This window comes from Miniopterus natalensis, chromosome 12 (genome assembly GCF_054644295.1).
Source record: "Miniopterus natalensis isolate mMinNat1 chromosome 12, mMinNat1.hap1, whole genome shotgun sequence".
NCBI lineage: Eukaryota > Metazoa > Chordata > Mammalia > Chiroptera > Miniopteridae > Miniopterus > Miniopterus natalensis.
This window is the reverse complement of record NC_142092.1, coordinates 4429345-4456898: the sequence shown is the minus strand read 5'-3', so window position 1 is coordinate 4456898 and position 27554 is coordinate 4429345. Positions and strand designations below refer to the sequence as shown.

Below are 27554 nucleotides of genomic sequence, written 5' to 3'. Positions count from 1 at the left end.
CACATAACATGGGTGAACCTCAAAGCATTATGCTAAATGAAAAAGCCAGATACTAAAGATCACCTATAGAGGACTCCATTTATAAGACATTCTAGAATATGCAAAACTATGGTAAAGCAAGGAGATCAGTGGTTTAAGAGCACAGACTAGGGGAAGGAACTGACTACAAATAGGCACAAAAAAGCTTTTTAAGTGTTGAACATGTTCTTTATAAAACTGTGGTCATGGTTGAAACATCTGTCAGAACTCATCAATCATATACTTAAAATTGGTACATTGTATTGCAAGTGATTCATACCTCAATAAAACAGATTTTTTTAAATCAAAAACATGAAATACAACAAAGAACCATATGCTAAACTAATATGAATTTGTGGGTACCTATCCTTTCACTTATCAAACTCTCTAAGGCAGCAATTTTCAACCCATGTGCCACAAGAATTTTTAAAACACGCATAACTGACAATTTAGTCAGGGGAATGACCTCTTTTCCCTTCAACTGTCAAATTAAAAAGTGACAGTAGCTGTCCAGTGCGAATGAGTCAAAATTATACCTATTTTTTTTGTCTAATCAGCAAAAAACATATTTTTTGGTGTGCCACAAAATTTTAGTAGTAATTAGTTTATGTGCCATGAGATGAAAAGGGTTGAAAATCAATGCTCTAAGGAATTAACATTCAAATACATAAATATAGCAACCTGAGATTCTGAAACAACAATGAATAGATAAGTCCATTAGTCAGAGGTGCCCTTATATCTAACCACACATCATGGCATCTGTATCCATTTGAACAATACATACAACAATTGTAGTGAGAAGTTTTGTCAGAACACAATTTACTAGAATTCAAAAGCAGAAGCAAAACTACCTTTAAAAAAAAAAAACCCCACACTAGTATAATTCAATGAAACACTTAATTTAGAGTTCTATATACGAGGGTCAATTACCAAGAATTGTTTCTAATCTATTTTAGTAATTTCAAAGGAAAAAATCTTCAGTCTCAGTAATTTCTCATAAAATTTCATTTTAAAAATCTTATGGTAAAAATAATCCATATGTACTTTCTACTTAGTTTTAGAACACTAAAACAACAAAAATGAACAGATGACTAAGGTTACACATTTACAACAATGAATGCAGTAGCCTAACTAAAAGGACTTTCTAAACTTCATTATAGATAATATATTAAATATGTTTCCACAAAAACATTTTTAAATAGCAGAATTATTTCAGCTTCCTTTTGTGTGTGTGTGTGGGGGGGGGTAAGAAACAAGATAACATTTTTAAGTGAATAAATAAATAATTTCTAGAATATGCAGGATGGGGCACACATTCAAGCCAATCTCATATAAATTATGTAGCCAGTGCTTCTTAATGAGGTTTCAAAATGATACGTCTCCATCTTCTACAAGAGTACAGGCAGCCCTGACCCATGTGGCTCAGTGGCTTGGGCGTCGTTCAGTGTGAACTAAAAGGCTGCAGGTTTGATTCCTGGGCAGGGCACATGCCCCCGTTTCGGGCTCAATCGCCAGAAGGGGATATGCAGGAGGCAGCCCACTTCTCACATCGATGTTTCTCTCTCTTGCTCTCTCCCTTTCTCTCTCTCTAAAAATCAACTGAAAAATCTTTTTTAAAAAAAAATGAAGAAAAAGAAGTACAGGCAAAAAAAAGAGTACACCACAGTGATTCTCAACCTGGAGTCATGCCCCAGGTAGGACACTGCATCTGCAAACACACTCACAGGAAATACTGCCATGATTACTATGATCTACTTTTCTTCCTGCATCTAGATATGCTTGTGGTTAACAACAGAAAATTCATTTAAATACATTACTATAACCAGAGTGGTATTTTGACATTATGCATCTTCTCAACCAACTTAGACCATTATGGCGTACAAGTGCATGACATTTTAGAACTTAAAAAGAAGACACATTACAAAGGATCAGAAATCACAAGAACAGTAAAGAAAACCATGCTCTACAAGTCAGGAGTAGTAGTTCCAGCCAGGCCAACTAATCAGGTCCTTAACCTTACAGGGATTCTATAAAAAGAGAGCATGTGAATTGTCCTATAAGATTGTTTTATTCTAAAAATTTTTTCCTCTCAAATGTTTGTAACAAATAATTCAGAACTCCAGTTAATGTCACAATTTTAGTTACCAAAACCGAAAAAGTAAACTAATATACTACCTGATTTTTTCAAAATTATTTACTTTGTATGTACATTCAATATAATTTTAAGCAACAATTATTATTACAGAAAGTTTAAAGACAGAGAAAAGAAGACATCACTCCAAATCCACAGTCTTATCTGTAGACAGTTCTCACAGCTAGAGTCACAATGGGCATACCCTTCATATACAGCTCTCTCACAACATACATTTTCCACAAGACAATGTTGCCTTCATATTATCACACTAAACAGTTCCTTAACATACACAACATTTGCATGTTTATGTATATTTGAATGCGTCTGCATAATGAAATACTAGAGGAAGAAGAAAGAATATAATAAAAGTCGTTATTTTTATTAGCAGAATAATGGAGCAGGAGTGGGATGAGAGCAGGTTTTCTCTTTTTGTATACTCTTTCATACATTTTATACACATTTCACACATTTTGACCTACTATATTTTTTAAAATAAAATTTTGATTTTAAAAATGTAAGTGAAATATGCTTACTGATTCTAATTAATAGGTTTAAATGGGAAGTTAGAAATCACTGTGTCCAACTCCAATGCATATCGAGTTCAGTTTAATAGTGCTTAATTATCTGTTTTTCTAGCATCTCAGATGTAGAAAAAATGAACCAAAGTCAGGAGCCAGACACACTATCAGTGAACAGAAGTGTGGTCTCAGACAATTCAGAGAAAATGCTAAAGACATTCCAACAAAGTCCCTGAAAAAACACCAGTGAATCAGGCAGTTGAAAGGCAACTACCTTCAGCAAATACATGTGCAGTCCCTATTATGTGCTGTGTTCAGAAAACACGAAAGATGATTTTCCAAGAAGAAAAGAGAAGTTCCCATCCTCAAGAAATCTGAGGCAAGAACGGCTTCATGAGCTTTAAGTTTTTACAAGTGAACAAGAAGTCCAGGAACACTAAATTTACAGAGAAGAGAAACCCTGCGGGGCAGAAAGGGAAGCTCGAGGGGGGGGAAGGAGGCATTTCAGGGAGCCTGGAGGGCGAGAGAATAGTCAGTACGTGAACTTAGAGGCTTTGGGTTTTGAGCATCACCACTTCAGAACAGAAATTAAACCTCTATGTAGAAGACTGTATTTTTCAACAATAACTAATAAATGAAGCTTGGTTAAAATTAATATTTTAAATTAATATAGGCTATAAGTTTAAATTTATCTGAACTTATACTTAGTCTGTACACATTAATAAAGACAGACCTACTAAACTGTCTGTTTCAAATATATGTAAAGAGAAAATCTTCAGAGAAATTTGAAAGAATGGTTCTATTATATACACTGAGTTAACAAAATAAATGATTTGCCCCAATTTTCCTAGAACTCAATCACTGATTTTTTTTTTTAATATATCTTTATTGATTTCAGAGAGAGGAAAGGAGAGGGAGAGGGAGAGATAGAAACATCAATGATGAAAGAGTCACTGATCAGCCGCCTTCTGCACTGAGCCCGCAACCTGAGCATGTGCCCTGACCAGGAATCGAACCCCAGTCATCTGGATCCTAGGTCGACACTCAACCGCTAAGCCACGCCTGGCCAGGCAAACACTGATTTTTTGGCAAAATACAGTAACAGGAGCCAGAGACACTATCAGTGCATAGGAGTTAAAATACAGATTATCTTAATCATGAAAAAATTTAAAAGCACACACAGCAAAGAAAGTATATCTGATTAACACTTGGAAAAAAGTATTCAAAGCTAACTGGCTAATCTGGTAAAAGGGTTTGATAGATTACCTAATACGTCTCCAAAAAGGCAACCTATAAAAGACATCTGTAAACTGTACTAAAGCATTAAAGCCTATTTCAAAGAACATAAATAAAAGAGATGCAAAACATATGGGCAGCAAATAAATAGATAAGATAAAAAGAATTCTACCAATAACTACAGTGTTTTAATCACAAAACCTATTGCTAATAGAAAGTGGGGCAGGACAGTAAGAAGCTAGAAAAATTCCTGGGCAGGGCAGTGGAATGTGGAAACTGAGACAAGAAAATGAAACAAAGCCAAACACTTCAGGCAGCTTGCAGCCAGTTTGTGAATCCCAAGATCTTATCTTCCCCAACCAAGGACACCTAAGAGCAAGTGGTTTCTACCCTCCTCCCTAACCAGAGAATATGTAGCTCAAATCACCCTGGCCTGGGAAATAGAGAACAAAGACCCAATGAATGCCATTAATGCCAGCTAAACCCAAGGACAGACAAAGACTGGGGGACAAATAACAAAAACCCCAGAAGCATTTGGATGATATCACTTGAGGGGAGAATGTTAGGCAGGAAAGAGAGCTGCTTCGGCAGGAGGAGGGGAAGGGGAGGGAAAGGGGGAGTTTATCTCACCCAGTTAACAAAGAAGTCAGCAGTATTAGGACTTGAGCAGATAAAATTGCCAGATGATCTAATAAATTCTGGGAAAAGTTACAACAATGTAAAAGGGGGACCTTGAAATCTAGTCTATCCAGCAGGGGAACCTTGAAACCTATAGGGGGGAAAAGTATAAAACCCTTGAACCCACACCAGGCGGGGCACTGAAGAGTAGCCGAGTTGCCCGCTTGTGCTTCATGCCAAGTGTATTCTTAATAAATTTGCTTGTTTTGCTTTCTTAGCAAATTCACTTGCTTTCCACTTCAACACTGCTTTCTGTCACTCGTCTGAATTCTTTCTCGTGAGCTGAGGAAGAGCCCCCTCTGACTCAGGCAGCTCTCAGGTAACAACAGTAATGTTACTAGTCATTAACGCTATTTCTGAAGTGTTGTTCTACCTTCACAGTATTGCTGTCACTCCTCATGGATTCACATAATTGGGCCGTCTTTAAAGGCCCCCAAACTGCTCAAAGTCCTCGCAATAAGCACCTCAGCTGCCCTCACAGGAGCTGAGACAGCCATCTGTCATAGCATTTGACTCAGTCCCCCTGGAGAAACATTCACTGGTCCTGAAGTAATAGATACAAGATTTCTATTGTCTTGGTATAAGTTTTTCATATTCTTTAAGGAATAAAATAGAAATACATGTAAAGCCCTTAAAACTATGAACAGCCATCACTTATTTACTATTGACTATCCTTTAGGTACACTGTTGTAATGAAGCCTCAAGCAACCAGGCAGATGGTGTGGTGTTTGACAGATGTAAAAGCAGAAGTCTGCACTGTAAAACCTCATCACCCCAACAGCGGAGTTTACCTTTTACTGTCTTTGATTACCAAAAGAGTTAAAACTAACCCTTGTAGGTATGTTTCCTTACATCAAAAGCCAAAATATAACCATTTACACAGAATGTTCCTACATACTGTAAAATCCTGCAGTATTTTAACATGGAAGCCACAGAGTTTGAAGCTTGAAAAACTAAGGACCCTGAAGAATGAAACTAAAGAATATGAGTTTCTCAACTAAGACACCTCTAAAAAGATTCTGTCTAGAAATATTTCCCCATGTCCTCAGCATCGTTCTGGGTATACTCTAAATGCTCAAAAAATACTTGTTTAATGAATAAAATACCGTATGTTGTTCCCTCAAATGTTTGATTACCTCAAAGGTGTTATCGCCTTTATATGCTTACTGGGGGAAAAACTTACAGCTTCATTGTCTTTGATTTCATTTGCTTCTACCTTCATTTGCTTATTAGTAAATTACAATGATTCTGCATGTTATCAGCATTTTTTTATCTTAATCATCTACATTTTTTATTAGTTAAAACAGATTCATTCAATCTCATGGCTTAGAAACTTACAAATATGGAAAATACAAGACAACTTAATCTTTATCTTTTGGTAAGCAGTATAAACGGAAAAAAATTTATCTTTCACTGCTGAAGACACCAATTTTAAAATACATTCTGTGAACACAAGTAGGCGCTACTACAAACACCAACCTTCAAAAACAACCGTCTATACTTAACACATTGCACTGGGGCAGCTATTGCTAGTCAAGTAAAGTACTTTTTGAGCCACTAATAAATAGAGCACACTGTTGTGGGTAGGAAATAAAATTTTTCCTTCCCAGCTGATCTTCATAAATATTATTCATATACTACAAACAAATATTTTAATGGCTCAAATTATTTTTTCAACTTCCAAAACAATCTACATTACAAAAGTTTCTAATACTGACAAAGCATCTTTTTTCTTGTAAACCAGTAAAAATCAAAATAAAGAGGAATTGTGGGTAATGGAATTCAAACCACAGAACACTTTATAATGGAAAATAGGCTATTACTGAGGAAAAATTAGACTGCAATTAATTTCATAATAAAATTTATTTACATACCAGCACAGAATATCCCTGGGACTTCACTCCTGACTATCACGGTCCGCACTTTCTTATCAGATTTTAAAGCATCCACAGCTTTTGAGAGCTAAACAGAAACAAGGAGGGCGAAAAGAACAAGGGGAAATTTTTTCAGATTGATGTCAACATTATAGCTTAATTTTAGAAGCAAACAGTTTAATCTTTACACTCACCATTTTAACAAGATTTTTACTGAATGAATTTTTGGCATGAGCTCTGTTTATTCCAAGCACCACAATTCCTAGTTAAGAAAAAAGAAGCACAAGTACCTGAGTTAATCAGTATTCATGGTACAGACTCCCACACACACAGCTACTTAATTTGGGACTTAGGAAATCTACCACCTCCTTGAAGTTCACTCCAAGAGCTTATTTTCGTGTTTACATCCTTTGTCAAGCATATATTTTAAAGAATGTAGTACATGTAACGTATTTATAAAATCAATCTTCTGCTTAATAGTCACTGCTTTTCTTCAGACTGACAGAACTTTATAACATCATGCCCCTTACATTTATCTCTTCTTACGTACCACCAAGGTAATCAGCATATCTAAGTACAATTTACATCACCAAGTCAGACTAACTGGAAGGAAGGCCACGCTTACTAGTAAAAATCCTCAATTACAGTGTGCTATTTAAAATGTCATTTCATCCCCTTCACCTACACACAGAAGTAACAGCTAACAAACCCTCGTCACAGGCAAGGAATGCAGGATCAGGTATTTGCTAGTGGTATACATAACCAGGTATTATCATCTCAGTTACTCTCCTTGTCACACTAACTAGTTTTCATTAGCTCCACCCCAAGTTTCTCGCCCTCTGTTGCGCAACTTAAACTGAAGGCACTTCCATCTAGGAGTTCAGCAAGCAATTCAACCTCAACCTATAGAAACAAAGTTCACACTATCTCCCACAAAGCCCAGCTCTCCCTCCTAACTTCCCTAATTTTATCAGAGACCATCATCTAAATGAGCCTCCCATTCCAATGGCTGCAGTCAGATCAATATTCCAAAAGCAAATCTATGCACAGAATTCAACCCCTGCTAAAATGTCTTTAATTTTTTTCTTATTTCCAAAATATCTGAGTTCAAAGACCTTAATTTGATATTCAAAGTTGTATACACCTGCACTCAACCTGCCTGTCCTTTGAGTAAGCACAGATTTTTCTTGTAGAAGAGAAATGCCTTTCACCTGGTTGGGAGGGAGGTGGGTATGATCCTTAACTGGGTTAAACTGAAGACAAGAAAATGTACACATGCGTTCTCTAGGCAAAAACCTGTACAAACCTATTTTTCAAAAACAGTACAAAGATGAACTTTGGCTCACAGTAGACTAAATTTACAAGAATTCCAAATGACCTCAGCATGGAGAAAATCATGGAGGAGAAATGGTATCAAGGCCCTAAACAGCTAAGTGATCATGGGTAGGCCCCAATGCTAATGACAGCAGCTACCACTAACTGAGCACTTTAGTATGTGCTGGACACCATTCCCAGTGCTTTCTGTCCATTACCTCAGGTAATCCCCACAACAACCTAGGTGGTAGGTACAGCTTTTATCCTTATTGAACAGATAAAGAAACTGAGAGTTGGAGAGGTTAAGTAACCACCTTCAGCTAGTAAGTGGCAATCCAACTCCACACCTGAATGAATAAAAGGACTATGCTACACTGTCCAAGCTTCAGTTTCCTCATCAAGAAAATCATGTGAATAACACTAGATGTGTTCAAAATGTGTTCATTCATTCAAATGTATTGACTAAACATTATGATGCTCAGCTCTCAAAGAGTCAAGAAAGAAAAGACAAACATCAATAAGATAATAATAAAAATGTACAATTCAAAATGCTTTACATGCTATGCTCTAAATGGTACTACAGTAACTGTAACCAAAACTGATATGGTCTAGGGGCAAAGAGAAAGTTTATCCAAGACTGCTTTTTGAGTGGAGATTAGAAGGATGAGTAGGACTTGGGAAGAGGGTAGAGGCTGGATTCCAGGAAGGACAGCACAGGAGACAGCATGAAACAGTCAAGGCCCCATTACAGGTCCTGTCACTCAGAAGGAGAAGAGGACAGTGACAGGGAGGTCACCACAGGCCAGGTATTATCTTTTCAGATCCTGTTAAAAAATAGGGAATAACCAATGAAGGAGTTTTAAGTCATATAAACAAACATAAACAACCAGGGGGAAATACAGTTTCGATCTTTTGAGATCACACCAAAAGTGTACAGGGCTACAAGCTTCGAGGTACAAGCTGTAATCCAGTCAAGAGATAATAGGTCTGGCTGAGGTAAGTGGAGTTAGAAATAGAAGTGTTCAAGATCTTATTCAAGAGGAAATTTAAAATGATAGTGATTAGTCAATCACTAGACTAGACTGAGGAATGACTATTTTGGAAGGAAGTGTTAGGAGTGTCTACTAGGTGTTCGGCTTCAGCAATGGATGAAAGGAGATGGCATTCAATAAGACAGAAGGGAAATAAAGTTTATGAGTTTGTTTTTGAGTTAAAGTGAATCTGAAGTGCCTTTGAAACACCCAAGTTGATGTTAACTCTAAGGGTGTAACAGAATGAAATGCTCAGTCTGAGTCCATCTGGTTCAAGCCTGCATTGTTGCTGTGGCCTTCGGCCCAAAGATCGTGCTTTAGACATGCTAATCATTATAGAATTCTGCTTGGGACTTGAGTTTTTACAAAAACCGCCCTTCCCATTTTCCCTTCTCTTGACATAAAATAAGCCTAAACTCTGCACTTTCTTAAGATGGATTTCAGGATTAAAACTCCCATCTTCTCAGTTGGTGCCTTCTTGATCAATAAACTTTTCCTTACTCTAACTCTGACACTTTTGAGTTTTGGCCTTTCAGAGCCTCAGGCACCCTAACTTTGTGCTGTGCGCTTCTAAGCTAAGAATGCAGGCTCTGAGATCTGATTGCTGGGGTTGAAATCCCAGTCTGCCACTTACTAGCTATATGACCTTAGGCTAGTTATGTAACTTCTCTGAGCCTCAGTTCCTTACACTGTTGAGGAAGATGCTAGTAGTTCCAAACTCTGTGGCGCTGTTGTGAGGAACAAATGATAAAATACATACAGGATGGGACACAAGTAGGTTTACAGTTGTGAGTACACAAAACAAGTTTATTCTTGTATTACTGTTTATTAACTACTGCATTATTTCCCACACAAATAACTATAAACCTACTTCTGCCCCACCCTGTACATGTAAAGCTTACAACATAAGCAATTATTTGTGTCCCTTCTAGCAAAAAGAGACAATATCTTGGCATGGTATTCCTTTTTCAATTCAGGCTACTGTGTCTGTCTCTCATATACAAATTAGTTTGGTCTGCTATTCCTAACCCAATATTAGGGTTTTTTTGGTTTTTTGGGTTTTGTTTTTTAATTTATTGATTTGAGAGAGAGAGAGAAAAAGAGAGAGGAGCAGAGAGAGAGAGAGAGGGAGACATTGATTTGCCATTCCACTTATTCATACAGTCATTGGTTGATTCTTGTATGTACCCTGACTGGAGATCGAACCCGAAACCTTGGCGTATTGGGACAATGCTCTAACCAACTCAGCTCAGGGCCCCAATATTAGTTTTTATTCTATTAACTATTTATGCCATCTGTTTTTTTACTTTCCTCTACTTCTGGTGTTAAATGCCTTCAGTCTTCTTACTTCTCTTAAATCCTAACTTATTTTTATTTTAGTAATCACAACAGAAAATTTACATATTAAAACAGATTGTTTTACCAAAAAGTAGCTTCCTTTTGTTTTCATTATATTTAGGAATTTTTAAAAATTATGTATGTGAGTAGCTTATATTATCTGTACATTTCATTTCAGGTCAATAGAGAGGGGCCTCGTAAAATGTGCTATTAAGAACCACTGGTCGACCATTCAACATAATATTATAAATCCCTGATAATATATGGGAAAATAATGTCATTTTATATCAGGTTTCACCCCATTTTCTGAACTACACTGAGTTAACTAAGTTTAATGACCATTTGTCATGTCTTCTGAGAATTAACTGTTCTTATTGTTTGCCTGCCTACACAAAGAATTGTCTTTTGCATTTTGATTAATTTTTTACATTATAAATATTAACTCGTGTATACAGAAGGGTATACACCCTGCATACCTCCATTTATACAAAGGTCCAGAGACGGCAAACAGAAAAAGGCAGAAGTAAATCGGTGGTTGCATAGGGCTGGCAGAGAAGGAGGGATTGGGCGGTAACAACTAAAAGGGTGGAGTTTCTTTTGGGGGCAATAAAAGTATTCTATAATTGATTGTGGTGAATACAGAACATTAGCAAGATTAACAAGTTCCCTTATTTTGTCAATGCCTTTAATGAGAATGCTTTAGTATTTCACCATTTAGTATGTTGTTTGCTATAAAATTCCAATAGCTTTTTATCAAGTTGGGGAAATTTATTTCTATGTTTAAATTTGTATTTTAAAAAGATCACTCATGCTAGTGTAGAGAACAGATTAGAAGGAAATCAAGAATATACTAGGGAACAACAAACCAGTATCCCTAATGAATATAAAGGTAGAAATCCCCAACAAAATATTAGAAAGTCAAATTAAGCAGCATATTAAAAGGTTTATACACCATGACCAAATGGGATTTATACCAATCAAATACACCACATTAACAGAATAAAGAAAAAAATTTTAAACCAGGTGATCATCTTAACTGACAGAAAAAAAACCCTCCATAAACTAGTAACAGAAGGGAATTTCTCAACTTCATAAAAGGCATTTCTAAAAAACCCACAACTAATATGAAGTATGAACTCAATGATAAAAGACTGAAATAAGAAACAAGACAAGGGTGTCTGTTTTTACCACTTCTATTCAATGTTTCACCGGAAATTCTAGCCAAGGTAATTAGGCAAAAAAGAAAAAATAGACATCCAGATCGGGGCAGGAAATAACATTATTTCTATTCACAGATGATATGATCTTATATAGAGAAAAATCCAAAGAATCCACCAAAAACTATTTGAGCTAATAAATGAACAAGATCAATATACAAAAGCAGCTACAGTTCTATACACTATCAATAAACACTTCAAAATGAGACTAGGGAAATAATTCAACTTGTAATAGCATCAAAAGGAATAGAATACTTAGGAATAAATTTATTCAAGAAAGTTTAAAACTGTACACTAAAAACTATAAAAGATCACTGAAAGAAATTAAGACCTAAATAAATAAAAAGATATCCCATGTTCAGAAAAGATTTAATTGTTAAGAAGGCAATACTTCCCAAATTGATCTACACGTCTCTATCAAAGTTCCAACTGCCCTTTTTGGAGAAAGACTGACACTAAAATTCAAATGGAATTGCAAGGACCCCAAATAGCAAAAAACAATTTAAAAAAATAATAATAAACTAAGTTGGAAGACTTATTTGGAGGATTTAATTGGGACACTCCCTGATTTCAAAACTTATTACAAAGCTACAGTTATCAAACAGTGTGATGCCAGCATAAGGAGAGATATATTGATCAATGGAATGGAATTGAGACTTCGAAAATAAACATTCTGTGGTCAATTGGTTTTAGACAAGGATACCAAGACCATTCAATGGTGAAAGAATAAAGGGTCTTCTCAACAAAAAGTGGTGGGACACTAGATATTATTCACCCACAAGAGAATGGAGTTGGACCCTTCCCTTATACCATATATAAAATTTATCTTAAAATGGATGCAGGATAAAATTGTAAGAGCTATGACAATAACACTCTTAGGAGGAAACATAGGTGTAAATCTTCATGATCTTGGATTAGGTAACATTGTCTTAAATAAAACAACAAAGGTACAATCAACAAAAGAAAAACAGATAAATGAGATCTCATCATATTATCAAGAAAGTGATAAAACAGCTCATAGAATAGAAAATATTTGCAAATCATGTATCTGACATGGGGTTAATATACCAATTGTATAAAGAATTCTTATTACAACAGAAAAGACAACTCAATGGAATACTGAGCAAAATATTTAAATAGGTATTTCTCCAAAGGAAATATACACATGACCAATAAGCACATGAAATGATACTAAACGTGATTTGTTATTAGACAAATGCAAATCAAAACCACAATGAGGTATCAGTTCACAACCAATAGAACGGCTATAACAAAAAAAGTGGAAACAAATAAGCGTTGATGAAGATGGAAAATAGGAACCCTTGTACCCTATTGGAGAGAATGTAAAATGGTGCAGCAGCTGCGGAAAAGTCTGGTGGTTTCTCCAAAAACTAAACATAAATTTACCATACGATCCAATGATTCTACTCCTAGGTATCTACCCAAAAGAAATGAAAACAGCCTGGCCGGGCGTGGCTCAGCGGTTGAGCGTTGACCTAGGATCCAGGAGATCGGGGTTCGATTCCCGGTCAGGGCACATGCCCGGGTTGTGGGCTCGATCAATGACTCTCTCATCGTTGATGTTTCTTTCTCTCTCTCCCCCTCTCCTTTCCTCTCTGAAATCAATAAAGATATATTTAAAAAAAAAAATGAAAACATATGTTCAAACAAATAATTGTATACAAGTGTTCAGCAGCATTATTCATAATATCCGAAAAGCAGAAACAAACAAAATGTGGTATACCCATAAAATGGAATATCACTCAGCCATAAAAAGGAATGAAGTTCTGATACATGCTACAACACAGATAAACCCTAAAACATAAGGATGAAAGAAGCCAGATACCTAAAGCCACCTATTGTTTGATTCTATTTCTATGGAAAACCTAGTGCAGGCAAACTCATGAAGACTGAAAGGAGATTAGTGGTTTCCGGAAATGGGGGGGGAGGGGCTAAGAGGTATGGATTTGTTTTGGAGGTAACGAAAGTGTTCTATAACTAGACAGTGGTGATAGTTGTACAACATGGTGAATAAACTAAAAACCACTGAACTGTATACTTAAAAAGGTGCAAATGTTAAATTTTCTGTTCTACAAATTTCATCGCAATTTACAAAAAAAAAAAAAGTATACTGGGGGACACCAACCAAGACGCTACTGCAGTGGTCCAGGTGAAAGATGACAGTTCACAGGTTTGGGGGTATGACGTGGAGATAGGAAGAAGACTGCTCCTGGAAATCACTGAGGGGAGTATCAACACAGCCACTGTCAGTGATATTATAAACCCTGTTTACAGTCCATCTAAAATAAAGCACTGAATACTTATAAGAGAACAAAATGTAACTATCATGATGTAAACTAAAGTTACAAATGACGGAAATTGGAAGGTAGAAGATGAAAGAAATAAAATAACAAACATTTCATTTTCTCATCTTACATCAAAAGGAGTCCACCTAGTGTCTATAAAATAATTGTATAAGTAACACAAATAAGAAAGACAGTAAATAAAATTAGCATTCACAGCAAGGGCTCAAGAGATGTTTGAAGTCTTTACTTCTGATAAAAGGGCCTGAACGTGAAGGAGAGGCACCCTTCCACAGTGCTTTTTTTTTCTTTTTAATTTGACCATATATATTATTTTTACTTGAAAAATTTTGTAAACTTCAATAACTTAACAATTATTACTAACAAATCCCATGTAATGCACTGATTTCAACACACCTCTATCAGTAATTGACAGATCCAGCAGGCAGAAAGCCAGTTAAGGGTATAGTTGAGCTGAACAACCCAATCAACTATAACTGAAAACTAGATCTAACTGAATATAGATTACTGCAGCCAGCAACAACAGAATACACATTCACCAACAATGACCACATTCTGGGACAAACACACCTTAACAAATTTAAAACAATAACAATCATATTGAAGTATGCAGTCAGATCACAATGGAAATAAAGTAGAAATCGGTAACAGAAACACAGCTGGAAAATCCCAAAATACTTGGAGATTAAGTAAGGTACTTCCTAAGTAACATGTAGGTTAAAAAAAAAAAAAAAAACCTCAAGAGAAATTTAAAATATTTTAAATAAATGAGAATAAAAATACAGCTTATCAAAATTTGTGGGACTATAGTAAAAGCAGTGCTTAGAGGAAATTTTACAGCATTGATTGAATGTACATATTAAGAACCACCTACAATTGATAATGTAAGCTTCCACTTAACTAGAACAAGAGCAAATTAAATCTAAAATAATTGAAAAAAGAAAAAATCAGTAGTAAACAAAATTAAAAATAGAAAATTAGTAGGGAAAAAACAATAACAATCAAAAGCTGGTTCTTCAAAAAGATCAGTAAATTGATAAGCCTCTAGCCAAGCTAACCATGAAAAAAAGAGAAAGAATACAAATTACTAATATCAGAAATGAAAGAAGGGTCATCATTACTGAATTCCACTGATATCATATGCATAACAAAGGATTATTATAAACAACTCTATGCCCACAAATTTGGTAACTTACTTAGATGGAATGTGAGAATTCTTTGAAAGACACAACCTACCAGAACTCACATGAGAAATAAATTGAATAGACCTATCTCAAATAAAGACACGGAATCAATAAATAATAGCTTCCAAAACAGAAAGCATCTCATGTAGATGATTTTACAAGTGAATTCTACCAAAACATTAAAAAATAAAGTGATATAATTTGTCTGTAATCTCTTCCAGAAAAACAAAAGCAGAAGGAGCACTTCCAGCTCATTCTATGAAGCCAACATTATATTCTCATACCAAACTCCAACGAAGACTTCACAAGAACCGAAAACTAAAAACCACTAGCTCTCACGAAGATAGATGCAAAAATCCTCAACAAAATATTAGCAAATCAAACCCAGAAATGTATAAAAAGAATTATATACCATAACCAAGTGGGATTTATTCCAGGTATGGAAGTGGTTCAATATTGGAAAACCAATTAACATAATCCATCACATCAACAGGCTAAATAAGAAAAATCATATGGCCATCTCAATAGATGTCAAAAAAGCATTTGACAAAATTCAAAATGGTAAAACACTTAATACTATGAATAGATGGAAGCTTCTTCAATCTGATAAAGGGCATCTCCAAAAAACACAGAGATAATGTACTTAATGATGAAAGGCTGCTTTCCCACCAAGATCGGGAGCAAAACAAGAATGTCTGCTCTTGATACTTTTATTCAACAATATAAATGGAGGCACCAACCAAAGAGATTATACAAGAGAAAGAAACAGAAAACAGCCAGACTGGAAAAGAAGTAAAATTACTTCTATTTGCAGATGACATGCTCTGTATATAGTAAATATTAAGAAATCCACTAAAGTACTATGAGAACAAATAAGCAAGTTCAGCAAAGTTGCATGATACAAGATCACCACACAAAAATAACTGTATTACATTAGCAATAAACAATCTGAAAATGAAACTAAGAAAACAATTCCATTTACAATAGCATCTAAAGAGAATAAAACAGGAGTAAATTTAACACATGAAGTGTAAGCTTTGTACACCGAAAACTACAAAATATCGTTGAACAAAAAAAAAAATATTCCATGTTCATGGACAGGAAAACTTAACATTGTTAAATGGCAATGTTCCCCAAATTGATGTACCTATTAAACGCAATCCTTATTGAAATCCCAGTTCACTTTCTTGGAGAAATTCACAAGGTGATCCTCTAACTCCTGTGGTAATGCAAGAGTCCAGAATAGACAAAACAGTTAGAAAAGAACAAGAGCTAGAGGACTCAGACTATCCAAATCAAATGTTACTACAAAGCTACAGTAATCAAACAGTATTATACTGGCATAAAGACAGATATGTAGATAAATGAGACAGAACTGAAAGTCCATAAATAAACTCTTATTTATGGTCAATTAATTTTCAACAAGGGTGCCAAACCAATTCAGTGGTGAATGAACAGTCTTTTCAACAAATAGTGCTGGGATACTGGATATCCACAAGCAAAGGAATGAAGTTAACCTCTTACCTCATACCATATACAAAAACAAACAGAAAATGGATCACAGGAACAAATATAAGAGCCAAACCATAAAACTCTTAGAGGAAAACAGGTGTAAGTCTTTGTGACCTTGACTTAAGCGAGTTTCTTAGATATGCTCCAAAAGCACAGCAACAAAAAAAAACAAATACATAAACTGAACTACATCAAAATTAAAAACCTAGGTTCTCCAAAATAAACCATTAAGAAAGTGAAAAGAGCCCTGACCGGGTGGCTCAGATGAATGGAGCATTGTCCCACACACAAAAGGATTCGGGTTCGGTTCCTGGTTGGAGGCATCCGGGAGGTAACCAATAGATGATTCTCTCTCACATCGATATTTGTCTCTCTCAATCTCTCTCTCTCTCTTTCCCCCCTTCCTTTCTTCTCTCTCTAAAATCAATGCACATATCCTCAGGTGAGGATTAAAAAAAAAAGCAGAAAGACAACCCACAAAATAGAAGAAATATTTGCAAATCAAGTATCTGATATGGAATTTGCATCCGGAATATATAAAGAAATCTCACAATTCAACAAAAACCCAATTAAAAATGGGCAAAGTATTTAAGAAGACATTTCTCTAAAAAAGATATACACACATGAAAAGATACTTAAAATCATTAACCACTAGGCAAATCCAAATCAAAGCTACAATAGCACTTCACAAGCACCAGATGACTATAATCAAAAACACAAACAATAACAAGCAACGGTCAAGGATGTGAAGAAAGTGAAGCCCTCATACCTCACTGGTGGGAATGTAAATTGCTACAGCCAACTTTGGAAAAGTTCAGTAGTTCCTCAAAATATTAATCACAGAATTACCATACGATCCAGCAATTCCAATCCTAATGAAAACTGATGTTCACAAAAATGCATACATGCCCAGCCGGGCATGGCTCAGCGTTGAGCGTTGACCTAGGATCCAGGAGGGGTTTGATTCCCGGTCAGGGCACATGCCCGGGTTGTGGGCTCGATCAATGACTCTCTCATCATTGATGTTTCTCTCTCTCTCTCTCTCTCCTTTCCTCTCTCTGAAATCAATAAAGATATATTAAAAATTAAAAAAAGATTAAAAAAAAAATGCATACATAAATATCCTAAGCAGCACTGTTCACAATATCCAAAAAGTGGCAATGACCCAGATGTACCTCAATGATAAAGGATACAATGTGGTATATCCAAACAATTAAATGTTATTCAGCCGTAAAAGGACATGAAGTGCTACACATACAACAAAATGGATGAGCCTAGAAAACATAAAGTGAAAGAAGCCACAGAAGGCGACATGTTATATGACCTCTTTATATGAAATGTCCAGAGTAAACAAATCTACTGAAACAGAAAGTAGACAAGTAGGCCTTATTTGGGGGGCAGCAGGGCTGTGACCCAGAAGTCAAGTCACTGCTAAAGAGAACAGGGTTTCTTTTTGCATTGATAAAAATGTTCTAAAATTGAACTGTAGTGATGGTTGCACAACTCTATAAATACACTAAAAACAATTGTACATTTTGCATTTTATGGCATGTGAATTATATAATTAAGTAACTTACATATATAATTGTGTAATTATATATAAAAGTAACTTTATATATAAATCACATGCCATGAAATATATGAAAATATAACTTAAAAACACAAGAACTCTGCAATAGTCCACCTGGGAGACGATGCTGGCTTAGACAAGAGTGGTACTGATAAAGAACACAGAGAAAAGTGGAAAGATTTCAGACACTCAGGAAGACCTGAAAATCTAGATGGGAGCAGGAAGTAGGTATCAAGGATGACTTGCATTATGCATTTACTTGTTTGCTTGCTCTGTTCCTGCCAGCAGTTGTTCCAATATGGTTCACAAAGATGATCTCTGAAATGGGTCGCAATGATAAGTAGAAGCTTGCCAGGCTGGGAGACAGCTGGTAAGGGGAAGGGAGAGGTCATTCCACTTGCATGCAAAGCAGAAGAAAGCAAAGCTTAACTGCAGCTGAAGGGAGAGGATGGACTGTGAGGGCCTGCAGGCAACAAGAAGCCACCGGAGGTGCTCAACTGAGCAGAGAAGTGATTCTTGGCCTTCAGAGAAGGTAACCCCAGCACCAGTGTATAAAGAATAAACTGGGAAGAAGAATGACCAGTTGACTTATAAAAGAGGCTGTTGCCCAAGACCAAAAGAGAGCTTTATAAACCAGGACTGCTGACCAGGACTAAGTAGGCTGGACAAACAACACGAGAAATAACCACTAAAGCCCCCGCTGGGATGGCCCAGTGGTTAGAGCGTCAGTCCACAGACGAAAGGGCTGCAGGCTGGATTCCTGGTCAAAGGCACCTACCTCAGTTCCAGGTTTCCTGTCCCAGGCCAGGACGTGTGCGGAAGGCAACCAATCAATGTCTCTCTCATGTTGATGTTTCTTTCCCTCTCCCTCTCCCCGCCCTCCCTTCCACTCTCTCTAGAAATAGATGGGGAAAAATATCCTCTGGTGAGGATAAGAAAGAAATGAAAGGAGGGAGGAGGGGGGAGAGGGGAGGAGGAGAAAGGGAGGGGGGGAGGAGGAGAAAGGGGGGGGGAGGGGGGAGGAGGGGGGAGGGTATATGGACAACAGATGAGGGCTGATGCGCTCGCCCACCTCCGCCAGCCTACAGCGGCCTGCAGGCCATGGGCAGCGGCTCCTCTGGCAGGGAGAGCTCCGATGTTCCCTGCAGACCGCCGAGGGCACCACGTTCTGGACTAGCCTCTGTGACCAGCAGAGGCACCGGGGAGATCCCTTCACCTGCAGTATTAACTCGTTTTTCTTTGCACTGTTTACTGCTGTTCGATAGTAAAGCAAAGCATACTCAGCTAAGCCTGAGCTGCTATTCTGGCCCATCGCTAGAGGAAGCTGGGACAGTTTTCTTGAGAAACCATGATGTCCTAATACCTGACTTTTACAGGTGATCTGAGGTAGCTAAAAATAGCTGAATTTATTAAGTTGTTTTGTATGCTCTGATTTCTTCTCTTTGATCCATCTGGATTCAACTTATGGAATTTCCAGACATTTACAAAAATTTACTTTCAATCTGCATTCGTGAAGTCATACAGACAAAAAAATATAGAACATGGTGCACGTGCACTCCTTTTATACCTGATGTAACTGACATTCCGGGGAGCCTAAGCTAACCCAAAAGATGGGGGCGTTGGCAGCTCGAATCCCCCCAGTGCCCGTCCACTTGCCAGCTGAAGCTCGGTCATCTACCTCTCACGGCACGTGACAGCCCCACAGCACATCGCCACGTTCACGTCCCACGCCTCGTCCCTCTGAAACATTAAACTCCAGAGCACCTACTGTGAGCCAGGCACTTAGCGGGCGGTCTACACGACGACCTAACCTTCGCAGCAGCCACCGGGGCTGCTGTCATCCTCCAGCGTCACACCTGAGGAAGCTGAGGCCCGGAGCCCTCGGCCTAAGGGCCCTCCCGGCCGTCGGGCTCCGCGGCCCGGTACCGACCGCCCAGCCTGCTCCGCCCGCCCAGCCCTAGCGCGGCCTCGGAACCGCCCCCGCAAGTCCCGCAACCTCCGCAGGGAGCCGGTCCTGTGCCCTGGGGGTCCCGCCAGGCCGTTCGTCAGCGCGGCCCCCGACCAGCAGCACCTTCCCCACCACCTGGGAGCTGCTCTCGGGCGGCGCCGCGACCCACCCCGCCGTGCACTCCTGCTGACACGCGGCGCCCCGCTACTGCGGGGCAAAGCCGGAGGGCAGCCCGCGGCAAACTGCTCCACGCGCCTCCGACCCCGAGGCTCCCCGGCCAGGGAACGGCGGGGCCTCAGCACGCGCCGCCGCCCGCAGGGCCGCCGCCCGCAGCGGATGCTCCCGGGCAAGGTCGGCGCCCACGACGCGCCCGGGGCTGAGCCGGCGGCAGGCGCGAAGGCGGCTCGCAGCCGTTCCCTGAGGTGGACCGGGCGCCCACACTAACTTCTAAGACAAAACGGGCAGCGGGAAACGGCTCAGCGGAGCGCCTCCAGATCTGCGCTTCTCCAGAACGGCCGAGCGCGTTCTCACCGGAGCCTCTACAACTCCCCAACACCTGAGCCCGCGGAAGCGGGCGCGAGCCCCGCACCCGCGGCCCCGCCGCAGGCCAGGCCCGGCTGCGTGTCTCCCCGCGCGGCGCGGCCGTCCCGGCAGGTGAGCGGCTCCCCAGCGACCGCCGCGCGACCGACGCGGGTGGCAAGGACGGGACGCGGCCCCCCGCGATGACGTCAGCCCCGCTCGACCCGCGACCCCTCCTGGGCCGCCGGCCGCGGCGCCGCGCCTCACCTCGGTTGTCCTCCTCCAGGTACCGCACCCGCAGCTCGTCCTCCGCCTTCACCTCGGAGCTGTAGCCCCGCCGCAGGGTCGGCCCCCCGGGCCGCGGGCGCCCAGCCCCGGGCCCAGATCGCCGCGCCGAGCCGCGGGCCCGCCAGGCACCCGGGCAGCCTCCACCCGGGGCCGAGAGGCGCGCCGCAAGCGGCCACCACGCGGGCGCGGCCGGCCTGCCAGGCGCCCCGAGCCGCGGGTGCCGCCGCCGCCGCCATGTTGTCTGTTTACGGCGTGGGCCTGCGGCTGCGGCCCCGCCCCCGCCGCGCTCGCACCGCCCGCACGCCCAGGCCCCGCCCCGCGCCCAGGGCCCGCGCCCAATGGCCTCGCGCGCGCTAGGCCCCGCCCCCCGCCCAGGCCGGCGCCCGGGCGCCCGGGACTCCACCTGCGCGCCTCTGTCGCGTGACTCCGGGCGTCGCGGCTCGTCCGGCGAAGAGGAGGCGAGGGTTGCGCTCGGAGGCTGCGGGACAGCCGCGAGGAAGGCGCTCTGTGGGCACGGCCGCGGCCGCCCCGCCCTCCGGGCCCGCAGGTCCCCCCCCCCCCCCCCCCCCCCCCCCCGGCACCGAGCCGCGCCCGCAGGTGCGCGCGGGACCCGGTCTGAGAAACGGGCGCCCGAGCGGCTGCGCCGCACAGTGACTGCCTTTTTGGCTTTGTCTCTGCAGTTTGACTTTCCAGTTCCGGTTCACACCGCCGTCCTCGCGGGGGCTCCGGGGGACGGCGCCTGCGGGGGCGCCAGGGTCCCCGGAGCCTGGCCTCGGAAAGGTGCGGCCCGCGGAGGTCCTGCCGCGGCGCCGGACGAGGCCCTTCCTGGTCGTGCTCCCGGGGACCGCAGGGAACAGGTTTGTGCCAGCTCCGCGAGGGCGGCCGTCGCGAACACCGTGCCCTTGTTTTAGGTGCTGAGCTTTGGGTATCTTAACGTTGGCTCCTGGATGGACTGTAAATCCACGTGAAGGCGCCACAGACCCCGACGGCGCTGTTGAAAATCCACGGCCGGGGACGGTGCCCGCGGCAGGGCCGGGCGGGGCGGGCAGGTGCGGCCTCCGCCCCCACCGGCGGCCGTCGCGCTGTGCCCGCGCGTGAGGAGAACTGAGAGCTAAAGCTTAATACAAAGAAGAGACCCCGCCGGGCGCTACCGCCCGTCGGGAGAGACGGGAACAGTCCGTCCCCGGGCGGGCGCGGCCTCGGTCCCACCGCCGTCCCCGGGCGGGCGCGGCCTCGGTCCCACCGCCGTCCACGGCCCGAACCGTCTCAACAGCCGCGCTCCCGCGCCTTGGTTCGCCGGACGGCTCCTAGGAGGAGCCTCCCACGCAGGTTCTTTCCTTCCCTTCCCTCATCTGTGAAGGGGGAAAGAGCCCGCCCAGGTTACAGGGTGGAGGCGGGGAGTGGGACGCGCTGGGCACCACAGGAGAGCAGAGTGGACGGTCACACGCCGCCTGTCAGCCGCCTCCAGCATTAGGTGTGTGAGTTTATTCAGTGTCCAGAAAACTTTGAAGTTGGTATTATTCCCATTTTGCAAATGAAAACACTGAGATTAAGTTACTTATCAAACCCTGCAGCTAATATATCTGATATATCTGACTCTAATTCCCCATGTTCTTAATCACTGTTTCGCACAGCCTCTCAGTAAATGTTAAGATGTCCAATAAAATTTAATTCCCTTTACTTCCTTTCTACTTTTCAGTAAAAGATGTGAGCCAGGAGCAAAGAGTGTGAGCCAGGAACAATGAGTGTTAGCTTGGCAGAAGAAGGCGGGGCTGGCTTTTGGGGTACTGGACACTATGACTACCATCTGTTTCCAGGATTTGGGACCCTTGCCTCCAGCCAGCTCTCAGCTAACAGTCCTTTCAGTCTGCCACCCCCCTTGACTTCCTCCTAATGCTTATTTCTGTGTAATATGTAATGTGCACTATAGGATGGCCATCCTGCGCTCCTGGAATACAGCCAGCCTGGAGGGCAGAAGCCACCCCGCCTAGGACAGAGTTCTGTGCACAGAACACTTAGGGCATAGGTGTCACCGGTAAAATGAAACACTTACCAACATGTTGCCAACCACAAGCAGAAAGACAAAATAGCGAAGATGATGTGAAGAATGAAGCAGAACTCTGGACTTTTTTCAAAATGAGTATATAATTTGAACTATCTTGGGCGTAATGGCTTGGCCACTGTGTCAGAGACGCCCCTGAATGCGATGGCTTGAACAGGAGAGAACGTTCCCAGCCCAGGCCCATATGGCTCTGCCGCCTTCAACATGGGCTTCCATCTCACGCATCTAAAGTGGCTGCTCCCTGCCACCAGCAACACAGAGAAGAGGGCAGTTCCCAGTTCCGTCAGCTGGAAGAAGCAGAAATGACGCATGCCCCTTTGACTACGTCACACATGCCACACCCAGCAGCAACAGGGGCCTAAAACGTAACCCTGTGCTGGGCGGCCATGCACCCAGCTACAATTTTATTACTGCATACAAAGGGGGTTATGGATATTTGAGAACACAATCTGCCACACACACCTGATTTTTCACTTTTAAACGAAATTTTGTGAATCCTAAGAGAAAAGTTCACAGCCCTAAAATATGATAGGTTTCACAAGAAGTAGCTGTACTACGGCCGAAGGCAGCCTTTCCATCTGAGTCTCTGGAGGTCATTGATAATTACACCTTCACAACTGATGGGTAATGGAAGAGAAGCTGTGAAACCGTGTCAGTAGACGTATATGGTGACAGAGACACTCGCAATCTATGTGTTCTATGATTTAAAAAAACTTTCAAAACTACATGTGCACAGAGATAATGAGATGATAGAAGCAGAAGATAAATATCCAAAAATCCACACTTGTGTAAATAATTTGATAAGTAAATGAGAGGAAAGAGAAATCTTCCAAGCGGAAGGGTTCTAAATAATGCATGTAGACACTGCTCTCAAGGAGGGAAGCATAACTTTCCATGGCCTTGTGGAGAATTCCTTCTAAAGAGTACAGTATGGAAGGGGAAAGGGGGGAAGGACTAGTTTTAGTGTAGAAGCCTGACAGACACCACCTCAGCCAAGTGATCAAGGTCAGCATCTCCGCTGATAAGCCATGTTGACACTATAGACCTTGACATGATGTGATGAGAATGACACTTTCCCCCTGCAGTCTTCCTCCCAAAACCCATAACCGCAGTTTAATCATGATAAAAATACGAGACAAATCCCAACTGAAAGACATTCTAAAAAATGCCCGACCCATACTTCCTAAAACTGTGAAGGTCATCAAAAACAATCTGAGAATGTCACAGCCAAGAGGAGCCTAAGGAGATACGATGACTGAATGTCATGCGGGATCCTGGCTGGGGCCCTGCAACAGAAAATGACCATTAGGTAAAAATTAAGGGAATCCAAACAAAATATGTGTTTTAGCTAATAATAATGTGACACTATAGATTCATTAATTGTAACAAATGTACTGCACTACTGTACGATTTTAATCACAGACGAATCTGGGATGGGGTGTATGGAAACTGTATTTTCTCAATTTGTAAGTCTAAAACTGCTCTAAAATTTTTTAAAATTATTAAAACAAAATTAAAAATACCCCCACAGCCCTCCTGGACCCTGATTCCAAGCCAATGAGTGCACTGCGCTGAAAGCTTTTGGACTGCGCTGGAAGCCTGCCCCTGGAAGACCTCCATGCCTCTCGCCAGCCTCCCCCTCTGCCACCCGCTTACCCTGCCCTACCCCTCAGATTCCCTGAAGTCCTATTCCTGCCCCTAATTACCCCAGACAGACTCGGAGAAAGCTTGAAGGGTGCCTTCCCCACTAGGCCACAAATCTCTCCTCAGCTGTGAGCAGGTCTAGGATGAGAACTGGCTATAAAGTTCTAAGATTTGGAGGACAACCCCCTGCTGTTTACCTTAGTCCTCAGTTACAGAATCTCCCACCTCCCTCTCAGACAAGTAGGAAGAGTCCCTGCTCCACCCACTCTTTTCCGTGTACTTGGAAAGCTATGGTTTAGCCTCTTCTGCTGATGGTCTTGGGGTTCTTGTGTCTTGCCCCTCGAACACTTTTCTAGTGTGTGAGTTTTATTTTGTCTTCTAAATCAGTAATGGATCCTACAGCGGGTGTATTATCAACTCTAGTTGCCATGACAAATACCACAGGTGGGCTAGAAGTTCAAGATCAAGGTGTGGCAGGTTTGGTCTCTCCTGAGGCCTCTCTTTGGCTAGCAGACAGCCACCCTCTCGCTGTGTCCTCACACGGCCTTTCCTCTGTGTGCGCCCGTCCTTGGTGTCTCTGTCTCTTCTCCTGGGGACACCGGTCCTATTGGTTAGAGCCCCATGTTATAATGTCATTAATCTTAGCTACCTCTTCAAAGGCCCCATAGCCAAATGCAGTTACATTAGGGGTTAGGGCTTCAACGTATGAATTTGGGGAGATATAACTGAGTTCATTGCAGAGATTCTTCAGCCTCGGTTCCCTGTAACAAACTCTGCTGACCCCCCAAACTCCAGACTACACCAGCTTCCCATGTGACTGCAGTACTGTGGCCAGTTGCTTTCCCAGCTGGGGCCCTCCTCGGTGGGTGTCAGTGTCCGTCTTGCGCTTGCTCTGAGGTGAGAGGAGACATGGGCTGCAGGTGCTGTCGGGTCAAAAAACGAGTAAGCTGCAGAATCCCATGCAAGTCAGTGCAAGGTATTTTGTGATGATCTCCTACCTCCTGCTCAAGGTCTTTGGGTACCGTTGTGTCAAGGTCACTCTCGTTTCTTCTGGAGAAAGGCTGTAAGGGAAGGGACGCTCGGAAACCTGCCGAGTGCCGCCCGGCAGCCCCAAGCCAGGGCGGCCAGCGGCTCCCCGGAGGCGAGGCTCCAGCGCAGGAGCAGGTGGTGCCACCCTCGCAGGCCGTCCTGAGCCGCACTTGGCCTTGTTGTTTCCGTGGTGTGAGTAACGTCTGAGTCCAGGCTTGTCGTAAGAAGTGATCAAACCAAATACAGGTTTGTCATACCTGACATGCTATGGGCGGTTTTTTACCTTTTACTCTCACAAGATTAGTTATTAAAAGAAAGGATTGGTATACATTATTATATAACTAACTTTTAAAACATTTCTATTTTCTCACCTGTTATGCGGGGATAAGAAGAGCCTGCCTTTCTGGCCTAAAGAACACATGAGGGAGCCTGCGCAGGCCCTGAACCCCGGGCCCTGAATCCTGGGCAGCCAACGGTGCTTTTTACTTGACTGACCTTTTCTTCCCCACAAAGACGTTTGTCACGCGTACAGATAGGGGTAGAGGGCTTTTTAAATGGTTTCGAAGGACAAAGAAGCTGCTTTGCCCGCGTCTCTTCTCTCACGCCTGTCGCTACGCCAGAATGACTCCCTAGATTTAAGGGACTGTGCATTAGAGCCGGACGCACTGAGTTTAAGTCCTGTTTTTAGCACTTGAGCTGCAAACATGTAACTGTGTGTGTGGTGAGGAGGGAGACACACTTCTGCACACCTGAGTCCCCCTGGTTGGGAACTATTAACAGTCACAGCCTCTGGAGGCGGGCTGTGGCTTGGCGTGGGGTTGGGGAGCACTCAGGCGGGTGCGCGGGTGCCAAAGCCAACCCATTTTCCTCCTAACTTTTCAGTGCAGCCAGTCCTGCCGTTTGCCAGGATTTCGTTGCAGAAGGAGGAATTTCTAGGGAGTTATCATTTCTCTGTCCACGTTAGAAAGTGAAGTATACATTCAAACATTATAGACAAAAGCAAATACTTAAAGTGCGTTTCTTTGAGACAACAAATAGTTGAGTTTTGCTATTTAATTTAATTTTTGAAATTGTAAAGTCAGTTTATTAAGTTTAATATGAAAGCTATTCGAAGACAGTTCTCCTGAGAATTATTTTTTCTTAGGAAAAAAAAAAAAGAAAGGAAAATCAGCACCCTCTCAGCATAGCCACAGATGCTGCGCTTTCAAACCTGCCTGCAGCGGGGACGGTCCTTTAGCCTGAAGTCCGCCTGCTCAGCAGGCCTGTGGCCTGGGTCATCCTCACCTCCAGCTCCACTCCCTCCTCTACCCAGAACAAAGACTCACCTACTCCACTGTTTCCGGCATCTTCCAAGACCTGCACAAATGTGCCAAGATTGTGGTCTGTTTCCAACAGTTGTTCCGACTTATTTTATTTTTTCCTGCTGGTTCTTTCATTTGTTTCTTTTTAATTTCCAAGAATTCGGATCAAACCTGGTCTTCCAGCTTGAGCAGTTCACAGGAGTGCCATGAAATCGTTGCTTTTCAGCTTCGTCGGCCTTTATCTTTTCTTCTTCCATTCTAGTTGTGATTTGATCTACGAGTTCACTTAATTTTCCTTGCACAGCTGTCACTAAAGTAAAGTTCATCACCATACCAAGGTTGGCTTCTGCCTGTAATGCCTGAGGCACCATCATCTTCTAGATTTTCCTGGGAGAATATTTCAGGAAGGGGGACTTCATCTGACTATTTTTACTGTATGTAAACTTGGGGGTACCCTGGACAGTTTCATCATTTTCTCCAGCCTCAGATGTCACAGTGAAGGCGAAGCTGGTGGATTTTCCAGACTCTGCGCCTGCACCCACCTGGCCGCTGCCCACCCTCCTGGCGCGGCCCAGGAATGCAGGCGTCTGTGGGCAGCAGGCAGGGCCGCTGTGGCAGGTGATGGTGAGGAGCCATGCGATGAGCTGGAGGCCCTGGAGTCCATCCACACCCCTTTACAGTATTATCAGAGTTTTGCTGTTAAAAATGTATATACTGTAATAATACCTAACAATGAGTAGAAAGTTTGCTCCAATTACATTTATTGTGATTACTGACAGGGTTTAGTTTCGGGCACCTGTGTTGCTGCTTGTTTT

General features: G+C 42.2%; 1 protein-coding gene and 1 pseudogene across 1 annotated transcript in view; both read right to left on the bottom strand.

The window, feature by feature from the left end:
- AUH (AU RNA binding methylglutaconyl-CoA hydratase) overlaps window positions 1–20939 on the bottom strand; it is a 158612-nt gene extending 137673 nt beyond the window's left edge. The window contains 4 exon segments of the mRNA XM_087822523.1: window positions 6459–6546; window positions 6653–6720; window positions 20683–20761; window positions 20763–20939. Of these exon segments, the coding sequence (XP_087678649.1) occupies window positions 6459–6546; window positions 6653–6720; window positions 20683–20761; window positions 20763–20939 (412 nt within the window).
- A 4266-nt stretch (window positions 20940–25205) lies between these two features.
- LOC107529157 (RWD domain-containing protein 1 pseudogene) lies at window positions 25206–27071 on the bottom strand (annotated as a pseudogene).
- Between the last annotated feature and the right edge of the window lie 483 nt (window positions 27072–27554).